Genomic DNA, 16018 nt, shown 5'->3' with positions numbered 1-16018 from the left:
CATTGGTTTTGTTTTGTCTATTGCAATGTCTATTTCTATGGTACTCCTCACTGTTATCTCCATACTATCGTCCATGCCTACCATGACATCATTTGAATTCGATAATTTTTTATTGTTCACAAATATTGCACTTAAAACACTACTTAAAAGGAAATTATAATTAAAACTAAGAATTATTTAATGAAATCAGAATAAGCTAAAGCAAACTCATTATTATTGTACCAAAATTCTAGATAAGTTTTAGTTTTAGAAAATACGAAAGTTTTATAGAAATATTCGAAGTACTTTTGTCCTTGTAATTGTTGTCCATCTCTAAATGTCATGTGTTTCCTAGAAATTGAAAAGAAAAATATTTTAGTTATAGTATATTAAATATGTATTTCCCAAAGGTAATGGGGGCACAAAAAAAAATATTTACGTTGTGTAATTCAAATATAATCAATGAAAATAAATAAAATAGAAGCATGCATCTTAGAAGAGTTATGATCATCCTTAATAATACATGTTATGATTGTATTCATTTTTGTTATTATGACGATATGAGTTAGATAAAATATACATAATTAAGAAAAATATTAGTTTATAATTCCACAACATAGAAGTACTTGAAAAATAAGAACTATATCATAATAACATATTTTGTCCAAATGTTTTTAGTATGATCAAATCATATAATATTCGAATTTATACATCATTTCCATAAGACTGTATTGTATGTTGTATAAATGTTGTTAGTACTTGCACATAGAACTAATAATGCATTATTAACATGTCACTAATGCTACACATTTGCACTTTCGTTCTAAATGATAGACCCTCACGGTGTGCAATTACTAGAACAATGTCGTAAAACACAATGGCATAATATTTATGCTAAAAATATTGCATGATGAACACCTCGCGAATGCTTCCACAAAACACACAACCAAAATTAGTGAGTAGTATTGTGACATTGGTATATAAATATTAAACATATGTATTAGACACTTAACATAGTTGGACTCGTAGATAACATACATAATAATAATAATAATAACAAATAATGTTGGACTATGAATATTTAAGTTTAATGCCTTTAAAAAATAAAGAAAAGAATCAATGCCATGTGTTATTAGATGCTTAATTTTTTTACATGTTTTGAAATGAATGATATCAAGGATAAAGAATATCAATTTAGAATAGATTCTATATCCCAATTGTGAACAATGTCAATCCTTTTCCAAACTTTTCAACATTAGAACAAGAAATTTTAGCTAAATTTGAATATAACAATTAATTTCCATGCATGGTGTTTACCTGTATTGTTGTATTTAATTTGTTGCCTATACCCTATGTTAAAGTAAAATGTTAGTGATTTTCCTTTGCGACTAATGTAAGAATCTATTTGGTGAATCAACATGCTTGCCTCATCTTCCGCATAGTCAAAACTCCGCACAATGAAATATATTAATAATAACAAGTTAACATTAATAGTTCAACATTAATTTCCCTATGCACTCCATGTTCTCCCAAAAATACCATGTCCTAATTTCCTACCTACCAAATAAAATTTACAATATAAAATCTTAGGATAGTAAAAGCTCTACACAATGAAATGTTCAACACATACCTGTTAAGAGGAATAACACACTGTTAGAGCACTCATGAAACCACCTATTCTCCCACACATAACTCGTTTTATAGATTTTTTATCGTCAATAGAAAACTGATGCGGGATAATTAGACCAAGTTTGTGGTGGAAAACAAAGGGGGATTGATAATGTGGTGGACTGCAAGGAAAATTTTAAGGATGGAAAATTTTCTTGAAGTTTAAAAAATTGGTGAATCTCACTAATCCCTAATATGCAAACTATAAAACGTGTGTTGATGTATTTGTAAAAAAATTCAAATTTATAATGATTTTATATATACTCTATATATAATGTTAGCGGTTTTTAAGGTAAAATAATTTTATATTATAAAATTTGGGCGAATCATTTTTATAAAAAATGGAAATTGGCGAATCTTTTTTTTTTTTGGAAAAATCATGGAAAATTAGCCCACCTGCAAATATTGGCCCCAAAAATTTTCCATGGTAGAATAGCCACATGTTGGGATGGAGAAGTCAATTTTGTCTCCATAAGTGAGATTTCAAACAATGTAAATACCAAATCTGAATAAGTTGTCGAGTCTAGGAAAAGTAGAGTCATTTTTCCTTGTGCTTTTTCGACTTCCCTCAATTAGAGAGAAGACGAATTCAAACAATTTCTAAGGATGTGCACAAAAAGAGCATCGCTTGTGATGAAGGGGATGCTTCTCTTGCCTTCAACCTATACATGTAAATAAATACAAGTGACAAATAACATTTTACTCCATAGATCTACATTGTGATATTCTGCGTTGTTATCTCTATGTTTATTTTTTGGTCAAGTAAGAGTGGAACCTTCTGTTAGCTATATGAGTGCATTACATATGTTACAAGTATTTACGAGTGCAAAGATGAACATCAGACAAACCCGATGCTGGTAAACCACCAACAGGGTCCACAGGACACAAGATCAAACATATATTCACGGAGTTACAACTATTTTAAGCAGAAACCAAGAAGTCTATCACTCGAGAAGTGAGATCCTTTCTGTTCACAATGCACCATAATGTGCTTTTACTAAAATCTCAAATACGTACAAACTGCGAAGACAACCAGCCCTTCCAAAACATACAAAATTGTGCCAAAATTCTTCGCTTCATTTGTCCAAGTCCAAACCTAAAAGCATAAACCCCATCGTCGCCACCTCATTTCCATCTGCTGGTCAACATGCCTCCTATTAGGAGAGCTGCATGGAGGTCTAGCACCGTCGATCAAAGTCAAATTGAACCAACAGTCAACCATGATTTCAGCCTGACCACTAGCGCAATAAATAATGATAATACGGACCTGAAAAAGATTAGAGTACTTCACTCTAAAGGATTTCGTGTCCACCCAAAAGTTTATTGGTCGAGCTCTTTCCGGCTCAAAAACCATAGGATGCACCTTTGGTCAATGCCTCTTTAATCTGATGGCTCACCACGATTTCGGCCCGAGTCACAAGAACAAATGAAAACAAAAGACTGTACCCGAAAGAGAATAGGGCCCTTCAGTCTAAAGGATTTCGGGTCCAACCAAGTGGTTTAACAGAAAATCACTTTCCGGCCCGAAATCCTATGGATGACAGAAGCAAAAGAACCTACGGACTACAGCCATTCAACTTGCGAGCTGGTTAAGCAGCATTTCTCTATGTTTCAAATTGCACATACATTTGATTTTATTCTAGAACCCATGTGGATAAGGCTTGTAGTGTTATGAGCTTATAACTTCCTGATTTCTAAGATGGGGGGTCATTATGGGAATTTTTTGTATGACTCAAACTATATGTTTTTGCAACATCTCTATTTTTATAGGCATCAACACGTTGTACCTTGATTCAAGAGTGTCAGTGATCAGATGTTGTGATGTTATATGTGGAAAATGTAGGAGGGGATTGTGGATGAGTACAGATGGTGTGGTGAGCTAGGGAATCTCAAAAGATGGGAAGTTTGTTGGTGGTTTGGAAACTGTCATGATTTTGCTGGAGCCAAGCATAAGCATTGGTAGAAGAGATAATGGAGGCCATTACTAAGCATACAGACATGTTCAAAGGTGGGGAGTCAAGCCTGTAACAAGCATAGGTCATTCTTCTTGCCCAATGACAAGGAAAAAGTTCCTAGGGGTGCTACAAAAATATTTCCCAGCGCGCTATTAAAATATTTTGTAGCACCTCTGTTGGATAGGTAAATCCCCTCTACGGACAGAGGTGATCCCACTAGCCTAAAACAGAACTAGCCACAATCAATTCACGCTGCTACGCAAGTTCCTAGTTGTACATTAAAGGTGAATTAAGAAGACCAACCTGGAGTCCAACGCTAATGTCGAAGCAGAGTTGAGATTCCCGCTCCCTTGCTCCAGCAGGTCACAATCCTTGCGATCCTCGCGAACGGACACCTGCACATGCAAAGGAAGAAACAGATACAAGCATAAAATCCACCAAGGTACAACTATATTTCAGTCAGAAAGGAAATAAATCAAACATCATTATAGTAGACAATGAGATTGGAACCATAACAACAGTCGTTCATTAATGAATAATAGACAGGAAAAGTTACAACCGAGGTTCTGACGTTGAACCTCTCCTCTAGCTGGGCGAGCAGCTATGTGTGTCTTGCAATATACCTCCTCTCCGGCAGCATAACCTCTCTATGCTTCACTATCACTCACGACAAGCATAATCACAACTAGCATTACTCCAAAACTAGCTTGTCTAATGCATGAGGACAGACATTTATAGATGGAGAAGGGAGGAAGATTCAATGAACCAGGACACCCATTGTCGATTGGCATTATCTCTGAAAGGATAGATGTCAAGGATAGATGATGACTCTCGACCTCTATCCGATGGATTTTACCCTCAAAAGACTTCGTGATCTGAAGGGAAAAAACATATGGGCGTGCGTTTGTCAAAAATCATTACCAAACTGGGTTGGCGCGGGTGTTGTTCTGTGACAGAGCGCCAATGGTCACACCCCCTTTTGAAGATCTCAGTGATTGGCGCAGGTAGGACACTGTGGACCTGCGCCAATGGAAAAAGAGCACTTTTCAGGGATAATTTACAGAAGGTGTCTTCAGGGAACATTAAGTACATACTCAGGGGAACATAATGCAAGTGTTTTTGGGTTATGTCACTGCTCACAGGTCCCGGAATGCGTCCTCCAATGTACGGGAACAGGGCGATAGGGACGGTGACCAATGGTGACAAATTACTGTGTAACAGATGCCCCCTAAAGCATGAGGCCCGAGAGGGAGAGAGGGGTGAAATGCTTTACAAGAACACATATAGCTGCCGCTGAAGATCTGCATTGAGAGGAACGACTGATAGTTCAATTACATGATGTACATGGTATGGTCGCAGCCATCCATAAGAGAGTACATAAATAATCTAGATCCATAGTATGGACGCAGCCATCTTGTTAGGATCAATGAATTGACTCAGGTATGGTCGCAGCCATCCAGTGAATGAGTCATGTATCAAGAATCACGCCTGGATTACAACAGACACAATCCAGGGTCTTGCACTCCATCTCGAACCGAACAAGAGTACAAGTTCAAGCATGCGAATATATGAGCTGAAGTCGAACATGCATGAACATCGTCTGATTACCAGTCAATAATGGAAACTGTTAACAGACGCGAGAGGTACCACCAATAATTACAATGGCCCTCAAGGTACTATAGGTACAATCTACGGCATGCGAATTAATGAGCTGGCGTCGAACACCCGTAGAATCATTCGATCGGAGGCCAATGATGAAAACCTCACATCGAACACGAAGAACCTACCATTGAGGCATGCAGGCTCCAAGGCACCGGAAGGGAGTCTCTAGATCAGCTTCCTGGATAATGAGCTGAAGTCGACAGGAAGTGACCTTGATCGAAGGTGGGCCATAATGTTTCCCACATCATCGACGTGAGACAGAGAGATAATGTTGTGAATCAAGATCATGTGAACTATCAGATGGAGGTTGTTTCTTTTCAGAGGTCAACTTCTCTTGAACATATCGGCGGCACGACAGTGGAATTGGCAGTATTTGACATCAATGGATCAGAGGTCATGGTGACGAGGCAATGAGCAGATGAGAGGTCAAATAGGATTACCCAAATCCACGGAGACCAGTGAAAAAATGAGATGAGATATCCCCATCCAGACATGAAAGCAGACAAGTGCCATGTTCAAGAGCGACATACTGCCGACACGACAATAATTATGGTTCCAAAATTTTCTTTTCCCCCACCATTTCTGGCGAGTACCCCGATTATTTTTAACAAGCTTGATGGGGATAGAATATGCTTGTGGTGTGTCATTTCGACAAAATCCGATGTCATCAGGTTTTAACGAGTCTGACAAAGGAAGAACTCGGCGTCTTTTCATGTTTAGAGAGTTTGAAAAGACAGCAGAAAAGGAAACTCCAGGGGTGTCCTTTTTCGTAAAGTTGTGTCTCTCGAGCCCGAAAAAGTATAAAACAATGCTCGAAAGAACCGCCCGACCATTACGATCGAGGAGTACTTTTCATAAATAGTGATTCCGACCTGAAAAAGTAAAAAAGCGGTCAAAATCACGTCGTTTCGTGACCATTAACGAGTTTGAAACGACAAAACCCGGTAATCTTTTTATGTTTTAACGGTCGACAAAAAGAACTTAAAACGACCGCCCCTTATTAACGTTTAACGAGTCAAGAGGAGTAACTCGGCCATCTTTTCCTTTTTAAACGGTCAGAAAAAGAGCTGAAAGCAGACCTTAGAGTAACCTTTTCATTTATTTTACTGAGCCTGAAAAAGTAGGAAAATGAGCTCGTTTTGTTGCTTGAGTTGCACCAACCCCTGTCATCATGCAAAGAACAGCATAAAACCCACTTTGACATAAATATATTCAAAAATACTCAAAAAATATCATTTTTAATGTATTTTTAGGTCAAAAATGTTATAAATAGTGAAATGGTAAAAAAAAAAAATTACTTTTCACTTTTTACCTTGTGAGTTTACCATTGGAGGGTTTTGGGTGCAAAGTTCAAGTGCTGATTGCGATCAATCCAGGAGACCATTCGAGCCGCCGTCTGAAGCAGGTAAGAGGCCTCATCCTTAGCTCTATTTTCATTCCATTTATTCAGTTTTCCATCCACAGAATGATCCTCTGCAAGGGGGATTGCAAAAACTAGGGTTGCGCCCATTGGCGCGAGTTTCCCGCGCGGGTTCGCGCCAATGGGCTATTTTCCTAAAAGGAGGCGCGACATTTTCGCGACTGTTCTGAAAACAGTCGCGCCAACCGCGCGAATTGATTTTCCAAGAAATCCCACCGTTTGTTTTGCAATTTTTCTCTGATTTTGGTTTCATCAATGATCTAATGATGACATCTTCGGATTTTTGGTTGCAGGGATTGGTCAGAATGGCTATAGAATGGAGAGAAAGGGAACATGAGGCCATAGATGCCATGGCATTGGAGGATGATGCATGCATGGATGCTTTGAGAGATTGCGGCTTGAAGAAATTCTTCCTTACCTCATATTTACGTGCACAACCTGAGTTACTGAGATTTATTGTGGATGCTTGGGACACGGAAGATCAGGTATTCCGCCTGAAGGACCAGACATTGGAGTTGGATGTCTCCGATGTCTACTTTATTACTGGACTATCACGGCGGGGTGCACGACCCATCTTGACTGGAAGCAGGCCTTCCGGGGAAAAGATGGGAGAGGTGATGGCAAGAGTTTGTCCTGGGGCACAGACTGGATCCAACAGTGCCAAGGTGGATATTGTCACTATTCCGGACCTGGTGCTACGAGTGGTACTATTCACTATCACCCGGACGGCTGGGGTACAGGCACCCCACGAGGCCAGCAAGAATCACTTGCTGCTGGCAACTGAGTGTCTGAATCCTACATTGTTTGATTGGGCCACGGCAGTGACAACAAACATCAAAAGGCAGCTTACCAAGTGTAAGCGTGATGGCAACAAACAGTTTGGATATGGATCCATCATAGTATCATTTTTTCTGGAGCGACTACCGATATTCCGGATCCAGGGAGGTCTAGTGGCAGATCCATTGCCATGGGAGCCAAGGTTGGCTCGATGGGCACCACTCATGCCCAGAGGAGGAGGGGGCCAGCAGATGGCCTGGAGGCCCGAGTTCTTCATCTGGCTCCATCACCAGATGATCGTCGTAGAGGACTGGCCCTATGCGGGCACTGATTTCACTGGAGATCCAGACCTCCCATTGCCTGCAGGGGAAGACTGGGACGAGGAGCTAGGTAAGAACTCTCTATGTTTTTGATGTTTTTATGTATTTAAGTTTTTTTTGGTAATACATGCCAGTCTCTGACAACAAATATATATATGTATGCAGACGTTGGTGCAGAACGACCAGCTGACTTGTCTCATATAGCACGGAGGGCACCTGCTGCCGACCCTCAGGTAGAGGGTGATGCGGATGATGACCTAGTACAGAACCTCGAGGCACTTACTCGAGGGATCCCAGATTATGGCAGATTGGCAGACATGCCCAGAGCGTATCAGAGGCACACGGTGGGAGTATCTACTCGCGTCCATCGTCTGCTGAGACGTGTGGTGCGAGCGGTGACATGCTATCATGAGCATCACCGTGCTTAGACGCCTAGGTTTCATTTTTGTACATTTTTGAGAGACATGTTGTCAGCGGCCGTATGGGACTTGGACATGTATTATTTTTTGGGTTATGTAATGCACGTGGCGCAAACATTATGACACACACGTATATATATACATACGCCTATGGTTCATTATTGTGTTTTCATGTGCTTGCTTATATACTGTTTTGATTACAAATTATGCAAATGTCTATCTAATACATGATTGGCCAATGCATCAGATAATGTGTTTAATTGTCTTGGAACATGTTGATATGTGATAAAATCAAAATTCCTTTCTAACAATCTTACACGTAGATACAACCTTAGAATATGATGGTTTCTGACGGAATATTGCCCGTTGAGCTGGTGGACAACAAGTTGAGAGTCCAGGTTCACTATCAATGCGCGAATGCTGAAATTAATTGCTTTAGCAAGTAGTTCGATTACAGCTCAGTATTCGGCGACATTGTTAGTAGTACGACCTAAACACACACCCTGACAATCTATTAGCTCGCCATGAGGATCGTAGATCACCCATGCCGCAGAGGACAAATCGCGAGTACTGCGGCAGGCACCATCAGCGAAACCAACATAAGGTGAATCCAACATCTGCACAAGAAGCGAAAAACACAATAAGTGGTAGCTATGTCTTGAAAACTGACACACACACATAACACACTAAAGTACATGTATGTACACAATAAAATGTACTAGCATTACGCATAGTACTTTTTCAAATAAAGCCCATTTCGGGGCTTCCCAAGAGGGTTTCCTTCATAATCAATCAGCTCGTAGGCCCCTTTCTGCAGAACTTTCTTGACAATGTAAGGGCCTAGCCACATATACTCGAGCTTTCCTGCTCCTAGCTTATCTTTTGCCTGATCATAGAGCAGGACTAAGTCTCCCTCAACGAAAGAACGTGGACGGACGGTCTGATCGAAGTGATTCTTGACTCGCTTCTTTTGTGTTTCGATGGCCAAAGAGGCCAGGCAACGAGTCTCATCTAGCCGTTCTAAATAAAGAAGGCGTTCTTCTAACGGAGTGGTGTTGGGAAGTAGCTCGACAGCTAATTTCAATGAAGGGATTTCACATTCAATTGGAAGGGTAGCCTCTAGTCCATAAACTAGTTGAAATGGAGTGAAACCAGTGGCATCCTTCACGGAGGTTCGGTAAGCCCACAAGGCAGGGAACAACATCAAATGCCAGTTAGACTTATGCACGCCAACGATACGTTGAAGCATTGTAACCAAGATCTTATTAACAGCTTCAACTTGACCATTGGACTGAGGGTAGTATGGAGTCGAACTATCGTGTTGCAAGCCTAGCGGGGTTGTTAATTCCGACATCATATGATTACGAAAATGCTTTCCGTGATCGGTGACGATGGCTTGAGGGACGCCGAATCGCGAAATAACATGATTGAATAAAAATTGCGCCGCTGTGTGACCGTCTTCAGTTAATGTAGCCATTGCCTTGGCCCATTTAGTAAAGTAATCGACGGCAACGATGATAAACCCATGCCCCCCCGACCGAGCGAGGGTTACAGGTCATATAATCAATGCCCCATTTTGCAAAAGGGCCGACGGTGACAACAGGGTGCAATGGAGTAGGAGGCGCTCGCATTTTGCGCTGGTATATCTGGCACTCATGACAAGAGCAGACGGCAAGGATGAAATCCTTGAAGATAGAGGGCCAAAAGTAGCCAGCATGAAGGATTTTTTGGGCAGTAGCATATCCAGACATATGTCCGCCACAGGCACCAGAGTGGCAGTCATTCAAAACCCGCTCAGCTTCCTCGAGAGTAAGACAACGGCGGAGAACAGAGTCGGCGCCGAGACCATATAATGTATCTCCAATGATACCGTATGGTTGAGATTGATGACGAATCCTTCGCCGAGCGTCTTTAGACACACCCGGGCGAAAAGAGGATGTTTGCAGATATGTGATTATATCTCCGTACCATGGATCGAGGGTGCTAATGAGGAACAGGGTCTCATCCGGAATTTGATCCTCTACATGCGAGGTCGAGGAAGAAGATGGCAAAGAGCAAATTAACTCAGCAAACACAAGGGATTTCTTAGACTTGGCAGTGGTAAATTCCAAGTCAAACTCTTGGAGGATAACAATCCACTTCGAGTATTTGCCCCCCAGCAACTGGCGTGACAATATATACATCATGGGGTTGCAATCAGAAATCACGGTAGTTGTTCGCAGCAGGATATAATGACGGAAACGTTGGACAGCACAAACCACGGCTAAAGCCAACTTCTCGATATAAGCATATCGAGTTTCCATATCTAAAAGGTTGCGGCTGAGATAATAAATAACATGTTCAATGCCATCATCGTCAGCTTGAACAAGAACCATGCCGATAGTGATATCGGCGGCATCCAAATACAACGTGTAATCACGATAATAATTCGGAGGACGGAGTAATGGAGCAGAGACAAGGAGACCCTTGAGACGCTCAAAAGATTCCTGAGCAAGGGTATCCCAATGAAAAGGGACATCGCGTTTTAATAACCATGTAAAACCTTTGGCTACCTCGGCATAGTTTGGAACGAAGTGATGTAAAAAATTTGCTTTACCCTGCAATCTTTGCAATTGCTGTAAAGAAGCAGGGGGAGGAAGATTCACTATGGCCTCGACTTTAAGGGGATCCAAACGGATTCCCTCTCGGGAAACAACAAACCCGAGAAGTCGGCCAGATTCAACGCAGAAGACACATTTGTGAGGATTAAGCCTAATTCGGTAGTATCGACAGCAAAGAAAGATTTCGCAAAGGTGTTTAGGGTGGTCCTGACATTTAGCTGAATGAGCAGGGAGATCATCCAGGTAAGGCTGTACAATGTGTCGAATGTCATGAAACGCATAAGACATTGCACGCTGGAAGGTAGCACCAACATTTTTTAGACCGAAAGGGAGCTTCTTATAGGCAAAAGTGCCCCATGGGCAAATAAAGGCAGTTTTGTGTTGATCAGCGGGAGCAATATTGATCTGGTTATAACCAGAGAAACCGTCCATAAAAGAATACATTTCACTTCCAGCACACTCGTCAATAATTTGATCAATGAATGGTGTGGGAAAATTATCTTTAGGACAGGCTCTGTTTATATCTCGGTAATCGACACAAACCCGGATTGTACCCTGTTTTTTGGTTATAGGTACAATATTAGAAACCCAATCTGTGAGAGGAATAGGATAAATAAAACCGGCGTTAAGAAGCTTCTCTACTTCGGCTTTAATCGCTGCAGCCTTTCGGGGGTGTACAGGGCGTAAACGTTGACGAACAGGCTTAGCACCTGGGTACGTGATTATCTCATGCACCACTATACTAGGATCAATGCCGGGCATTTCTTCATAGGACCATGCGAAGACATCACGAAATTCGCGAAAAATGTTGGAATAAAGTTGAATCTCCTCTGGAGTACAAGTGACTCCAATTTGAAGATGCTTGACAATCCCTGGTTTGACAGAGATGTCGATGGGTTGGGTCTACGTAATGTTCGCCATATTCCCTTCAGAAAATACCTGATCAATCTGAATAGGCGTTTGAAGGATTTGTGATGGGAGACAAGGAGCAAACCGCTCGAGACAAGTCAGAAAATTCTGCTGGGCAGGTAGAAATGAGGAACGATGGTGAGAATCATGCCAAGGAGGTTCCTCTAGAGACATGGTCTCAAGAATGGCTTCGTCGGAGAGGAATGTTTCTCTTAAGGAATCCGAAGAAGCCTCGTCTAGAAGCCCTGAGGATGGAGTGAGCGTAGAAGAGGGAGCCGAGGCAGCAATGATTTCAACATAATTAAGCTTGGCAGGACTCAACGGCATCTGGTCGCCCCAGGAATCTACTTGGTCTGTGGGAGGTATGATCCGCAAGTCAGAACCAGTAGTGATCATATTGACAGAGGCGATATTTGGAGGAGGGAGCGGAAAAACACCCATAAGAGCGGGATCTTTGAAAAATCCAGCTCCCAGACTCTCAGATAATTTGGAGGTATGCTCCACAAACGGGATAGTACCTTCGGAAGAAGAAGCAAAGAAGGATAGCTGGTCAATGGTAACGATCTTCCCTTGATGATGGAAACGAATGATACGAAAGAAAGATGAAGCGACAGCTTGCATCGCGTATATCCAGCTACGTCCGAGAAGGAGGTTGTAGGTTAGAGTAGCATCAACGACTTCGACTTCCATCTCGACCATATTTCCTTCCAAAGAGATGGGTAAACGTGGGAGTATACCGTAAGGACGGGACGCTCTTCCATCAAAAGCTTCCAAGGTAGTAGGAGACTGGCTCAACGTTGGAGATCTAATAGCTTTCCAACAGGCAACAGACATGATGCAAGTTGAGGCACCTTCATCAATTACTGTACGATGAATGGTCTTGGAATCAATGATAACCTGTATTAGGAAGGCGATTTGGGGAGGCAGTCTCTGAGTATGGCGTTCTAAGTCAAAAGTGATTAAATCCGAATCAGCCGGGTCTATGCCACCAATGGCAGATAGCAAGGACTTCCTCTGAGAAGGGCAACTCTGGAGAACTTCTAAAGCGGACATAGCCGACGGAGTCTGTGCTAAGTCCTCAACGATATTGTAGTGTTGTGCAGCACGAGCATTCGGGTTGTAAGAGGATTTCCGGAGTACTCCTTTTGGAGGGGGTCGAAGAGGCGTCTCAGTGGTAGGTCTCTCAATGTGGAGTGGACCTGAACTGAACGGAGGAGCACTAGAGGGAATCTCCGGCTCCTTCCCGGCAGATGGAGGATAATCTTTCGTTCGAGTACTGATATTGATAGGTACCGTACCAGCCATAAACACTTGAGAACCAAAGGAAGAGGGAGACTGAGAAGGATCAGCCACCATTTGAGTTTTTTGAGTTTGTTGAGTGGGAAAGGGCTCTTTGACCACCGCAGGAGTCACAGGGGCGCCCTTCAACAAACGACTAACTTCGGACCGCCTCGGGTAGTCCTTGGTATAGTGATCCTCATCACCGATAAGACAAGGATACTTGGGTTTGCGTTTAACGTCGTCCTCGGTTGGAGGTTTAGTGGCTTCCTGTTTGGGTTGCTCTGGTTTATTTTTCACTTTCCCTTTCTTCTTTTCTTTCGAGGCCTTGTTTGCCGTATTGGATTGGACGGCATTAACCTCAGAAGTGACATTTGAAACGGGTGGTGCCTGGGAAGGTTGTTCATTTGAAGCAGTCGATTTTTGCTTCCCAGGGTTCGCGGGATTCTTCTTTGAGGATGAACTAACCGAACCGATAATACCGTCAACAGTTGGTGTTGGCGGGGCTTTAGATGTTCCTGGTCTTGGGGCATCAGGAAAGTAATCATATAATGTACCTGATTGATAATAGACTAAATCGAGGTACTGAGCACGCGCAATAGCTTGCTCTTCAGTGACACACGCTCCCATGGCAATATCCCGAGCTATTGGAGGAACGAACGAAGTCGTAAACCAATCGGTAAGAAGCTGGTCGGGAATCCAAAATTTGATCATACGTCTACGCCGTCTCCATTCATGGATATGATCAGAGATATGCGTAGCCGTCGTTTGTCTTAAGGAAGTGAGGAGGTGTGTACCCGTTTCATATCGAATGGGTAACTGGAAATGAGTAAGAAATGCCATAGCCAAAGAATTGAAATCCTGAAAGGACCCGCGATTAAGTTCGATATACCACTTAGCGGCAGAGCCAGTGAGAGTCCTTTGAGAAAGGCAAAGCCGAATTGAATCATCAAGCCATGAATTGGATGAACACCACAAGTGATAAGTCATGACATAGGCTTGTGGATCTTCATTAGCTTTACCATCGAATTTCGGACAGTCACCAGGAATTTTGGTTGGAACCGGAGGCCAATAAGGATTATGAAGAATAGGATCATTGGTCAATTTGGACACATCCGGTAATTCTAAAGTCGCTAAGAATGGTAATTGAGGATTGAAAGACATCTGGGGCTGCTGGTAGGATGGAGCACCAAGGTTCCAACCAGGTGGTGGTTGCCCCCATGGACTTTGTCCGAACGAATTTGGCCCCATAGCGTATTGGCCGTAGGGATTTGTATTTTTCCCCCCAGCATAAGGATTACCAAACGATGCTGCAGATGCGCCATATGGCTGTTGATACATCTGCGAAGGATTCGCCTGTAGTTGTTGGTAATTCTGGTATGGGGCAAACAAAGGTTGCCCTTCAGGTTGCTGGTAACCATACGGTGGTGGGACTCCAAATTGAGTTTGAGCACCAGGCTGGGTTTGATAAAAAGTTTGTGATTGAGCTCCAGCTTGCATTTGAAGACCAGATGGGTTTTGGGGTCCCGATTGGGGCCACGGACCGGATTGAGCAGCGCCAGTAGGCTGTCCTGTAGGTTGGGCTATCTGGCCAGAAGGATAACCTTGTTGATACTGAGGTTGGCCTACCTGTCCAGAAGGTTGTACCTGCTGATACTGAGGTTGGCCTACCTGCTGGGATTGGAGCTGTTGTTGCGCAGCTGAAGGTTGTCCTAACAAACTAGATGGCTGAGAGGGCTAGGCAGTTGGTTGGCCTAACTGTGGTTGAGGCTAACCGGCTTGGCCAGAAGGTTGAGTATACTGGACAGTAGGCTGACCAAGTGGTTGAGTAACTTGTCCAGATATTGGACCATACTGGACATTGGGTTGATTTAGATTAACAAAGGATTGACCAGTGTGTCCAGTAGGGGAACCTTGCTGGATACCAGGTTGGGCTTGTTGCATAGAAGGTTGACCTGGGTTACCAGTAGGTTGAGAGATGAAAAACGGACCACCAGAGGCAAAAGGATTTCCTTGGAAGGATTGTCCTTGTAGGTTTTGCTGAGGTGGTTTGTCGAGTTGTGCATACGAAGCTTGACCACCATGAAAAATGGTGGAACTCCAATCGATTGACAATGGAACTGAAACCTCAACATTCGGTTGACCCGTCAAATACCCATGAGGTGGCAAATACTGATCGTATTGGCCTTCAGGTGGGGTATTCGATGTAGGATCAAAACCACCGAATAAAGATTGACTAAACATAGGAGTCGACGAGGCCACAGATACCATTGGAGGGGTTGTGACTGAGGTAACAGATGTACTATAATTTGGTGGAGTCAAAAGCCCCGTGTTGGAAAAACTGAGTTGTGACCAAATAGAGGTCGGAAAGGGAGAAGACATAACATGGCTTATTGCTCTGTAACCTGGAGGTAGCCTCTCAGCAGTAGGAGTGCCACTGACAGGTGTAGAGACCATTGCGGTGGGATTTTCACCACCTGGCATACCGGATTCATCAGTCGTAGTAGGGGATGTGTCTTCCATGTCGGCAGGAAATGGAGAAGTGTATTCCCAAAAATGGATACTGTTTTCAGAAGGTTCCCAAATAGGGTTCCAATGAAACTGATAAGTCTCGTCGCCCGGAGCACAAGAATTGAGCGGTTGTATACTTGGAACAATAGAAAGAGTTTCACTCACAACCGGTATCTCGGAAGACGAAATTGGTAATTCTGCCAGGATGGGACTTTACAAAACCCTAGGCAATCTAACGAGACAAGACCCTACTCAGACTAACGCAAACAAAATCTAACCGGGTAGTATGTTATCGTGGAAAAAAAATTTTAAGACACTGAACTTGACCTTTTCATATTTTAAGAGTCGAGAAAAGGACAAAAAGATGACTCTAGTCTCCTTCGAATATTTAATGAGCACGAAGTGACAAGAAGCTCACTGGCACCTTTTCTTTTAGAGAGTCCAAAAAGGATCAAAAGTGACTGCTCTGGAGAACTAGGCAAGAGGTTTACCAAACAATCCGTAAAACTGCTTATACACC

General features: G+C 42.6%; 1 protein-coding gene across 1 annotated transcript in view; it reads right to left on the bottom strand.

Moving 5' to 3' along the window:
* Positions 1-15510, bottom strand: part of LOC149203848 (uncharacterized) — a 35100-nt gene extending 19590 nt beyond the window's left edge. Inside the window, exons 1-2 of the mRNA XM_089402005.1 lie at positions 14843-15510; positions 14289-14361 (exon numbers count right to left, since the gene is read on the bottom strand). Coding sequence (XP_089258131.1) covers positions 14289-14361; positions 14843-15510 — 741 coding nt within the window. The remainder of the gene's footprint in view (positions 1-14288; positions 14362-14842) is intronic.
* Between the last annotated feature and the right edge of the window lie 508 nt (positions 15511-16018).

This window comes from Pinus tabuliformis, chromosome 2_1 (genome assembly GCF_031772625.1).
Source record: "Pinus tabuliformis cultivar Carrire ecotype Pingquan chromosome 2_1, CPIR1, whole genome shotgun sequence".
Taxonomy (NCBI): Eukaryota; Viridiplantae; Streptophyta; class Pinopsida; order Pinales; family Pinaceae; genus Pinus; species Pinus tabuliformis.
This window is presented reverse-complemented; position numbering and strand designations above follow the sequence as displayed.